At 53.2% G+C, this 1565-nt stretch overlaps 1 protein-coding gene across 1 annotated transcript in view; it reads right to left on the minus strand.

Moving 5' to 3' along the window:
* Window positions 1–1046, minus strand: part of VDBG_01954 (conserved hypothetical protein) — a gene marked incomplete at both ends in the record, with an annotated part of 1986 nt that extends 940 nt beyond the window's left edge. The window contains 3 exons of the mRNA XM_003007720.1: window positions 20–411; window positions 470–583; window positions 935–1046. Coding sequence (XP_003007766.1) covers window positions 20–411; window positions 470–583; window positions 935–1046 — 618 coding nt within the window. The remainder of the gene's footprint in view (window positions 1–19; window positions 412–469; window positions 584–934) is intronic.
* Between the last annotated feature and the right edge of the window lie 519 nt (window positions 1047–1565).

Raw genomic sequence — 1565 nt, forward strand, 5'->3', positions numbered from 1 at the left:
TTCCTTTCTTGATGAGCACCTGTAACCTCTTTTCAACAATGTCCAGCGTCGCTAGCTCGGCCGTTTCGTCTTCCTCGAGCGGTGCGTTTGAGGCAATGGAGAATCGGTCAAGGGTGCCGTTTACTATCAGTCGCCAGTCGTCTTCAAGGATTTGTACCTGCGACCCATTGAGGAAGAACTGGCATGATCGCTCACCGTCAGCGTTGGTGGTCAGTACAAATTTGTCCGAGTTTGATCGCGCGAACGTGACGATATCGAGCCAGCTTATTGGCGCGTGCTGATGATGGTATGGAGATGCGGGAGATGCAATGATGGGCCCTTCAAAGACACCCTCCATGGCCCTCAACAGGCGAGGGCCCGTGAGCTTGGCACCCAGGTTGGCTGCCAGGCTCTCGTGCCTGTTCAGCACCCCTGACTGGTGTTAGTTTACGATCGAACAAGGAGGGTAATGGCTGGGTTCTATTCGCACCTTCATAACTGTTGAGAAGGCCAAGAACATCGCAAAATGTGTCAGCGTCACCAGGAATGAGCTCCAGTCTTCCGGTGCTCGACTTGGTCAGGTAATTGATGAGGAATGAGTTGCCTGGAAACATAGATTAGCTGGGTTTCATTCAACAAGATGTATTGCGTCCCCATAAGGCTGATTGAATAGAGTGGCGAGTATCCGTGAGGCGGCCAACGTTCAAGGCTGGCTGTTTGCTCAGTTCAAGTCAAAGCCTCGGCACATCGTCACGCCCGGAGCCGAGCACGCCCGGCCCGGAGCGCCAAGAATCAATGATAGACCCGAGGATTGGATGACGGGTCTATGCTTTTCGCGCGGCGGATAGCCGTTCAGGTGCATGATGGGCGTGTTGCATCGGATTGGAGGGCTCATGTGGACAAGACAAGATGAAAGACGGTCGCAAACACAATAGTGTGAGCCGCTGCTACATACCAGATTGCGGTGGAGGCGGTTGAGGGATGCGGTCTGAGTTGTTTTGGCTGCCAGCATCGTCCGCATCGCGCTTCCGTTTGTGAATTTCTTGAGACTCTGAAACATGTGTCATGGTGACGGCTAAAGATTGCAGACTTGCAATGGACACCACACCCAGGGAAACCCTAAGAAGAGTGGACAGGCGGATGGAATTTGGCGGAGCGCAAGCTAGGGGCCCAGAACAGGATCTCTCTCACAACCGGTGAACGCACGTCAGGTTGAGTTCGGCTCTGCTGCAGGCAGAAAGCGCAGTCTAATCCAGTTCACAGATGCTGCTGAGCTGATTTTGTTGCGCCAAAGACGAGTTGCAGCAAAAAAGAAAAAGTCAACAGGGTAGAGATTCCAATGTCGTTCGTAGGTAGCAATTGGTCGCCGCGTAGGTGAGAGCGTGTGTCAACAAGATTGAGCACTGAGGATGCAGCGAGGGTTGTTTGTCGCAGTGTTGTTGGATCTCGAGATAGATTGTTTGGGTGAGCTCTGGCCGTCGTGAGAGACGAATGGTCACGAGGACACGAGGTAGCGCTCAGAGCTCGAGGGGGTGTTGTTAGAGACATTGTCGATGCGCTGACGTTCTTCAGTGGTCGATACATGA

Source organism: Verticillium alfalfae, genomic scaffold (assembly GCF_000150825.1).
Source record: "Verticillium alfalfae VaMs.102 supercont1.2 genomic scaffold, whole genome shotgun sequence".
Classification (NCBI taxonomy): domain Eukaryota; kingdom Fungi; phylum Ascomycota; class Sordariomycetes; order Glomerellales; family Plectosphaerellaceae; genus Verticillium; species Verticillium alfalfae.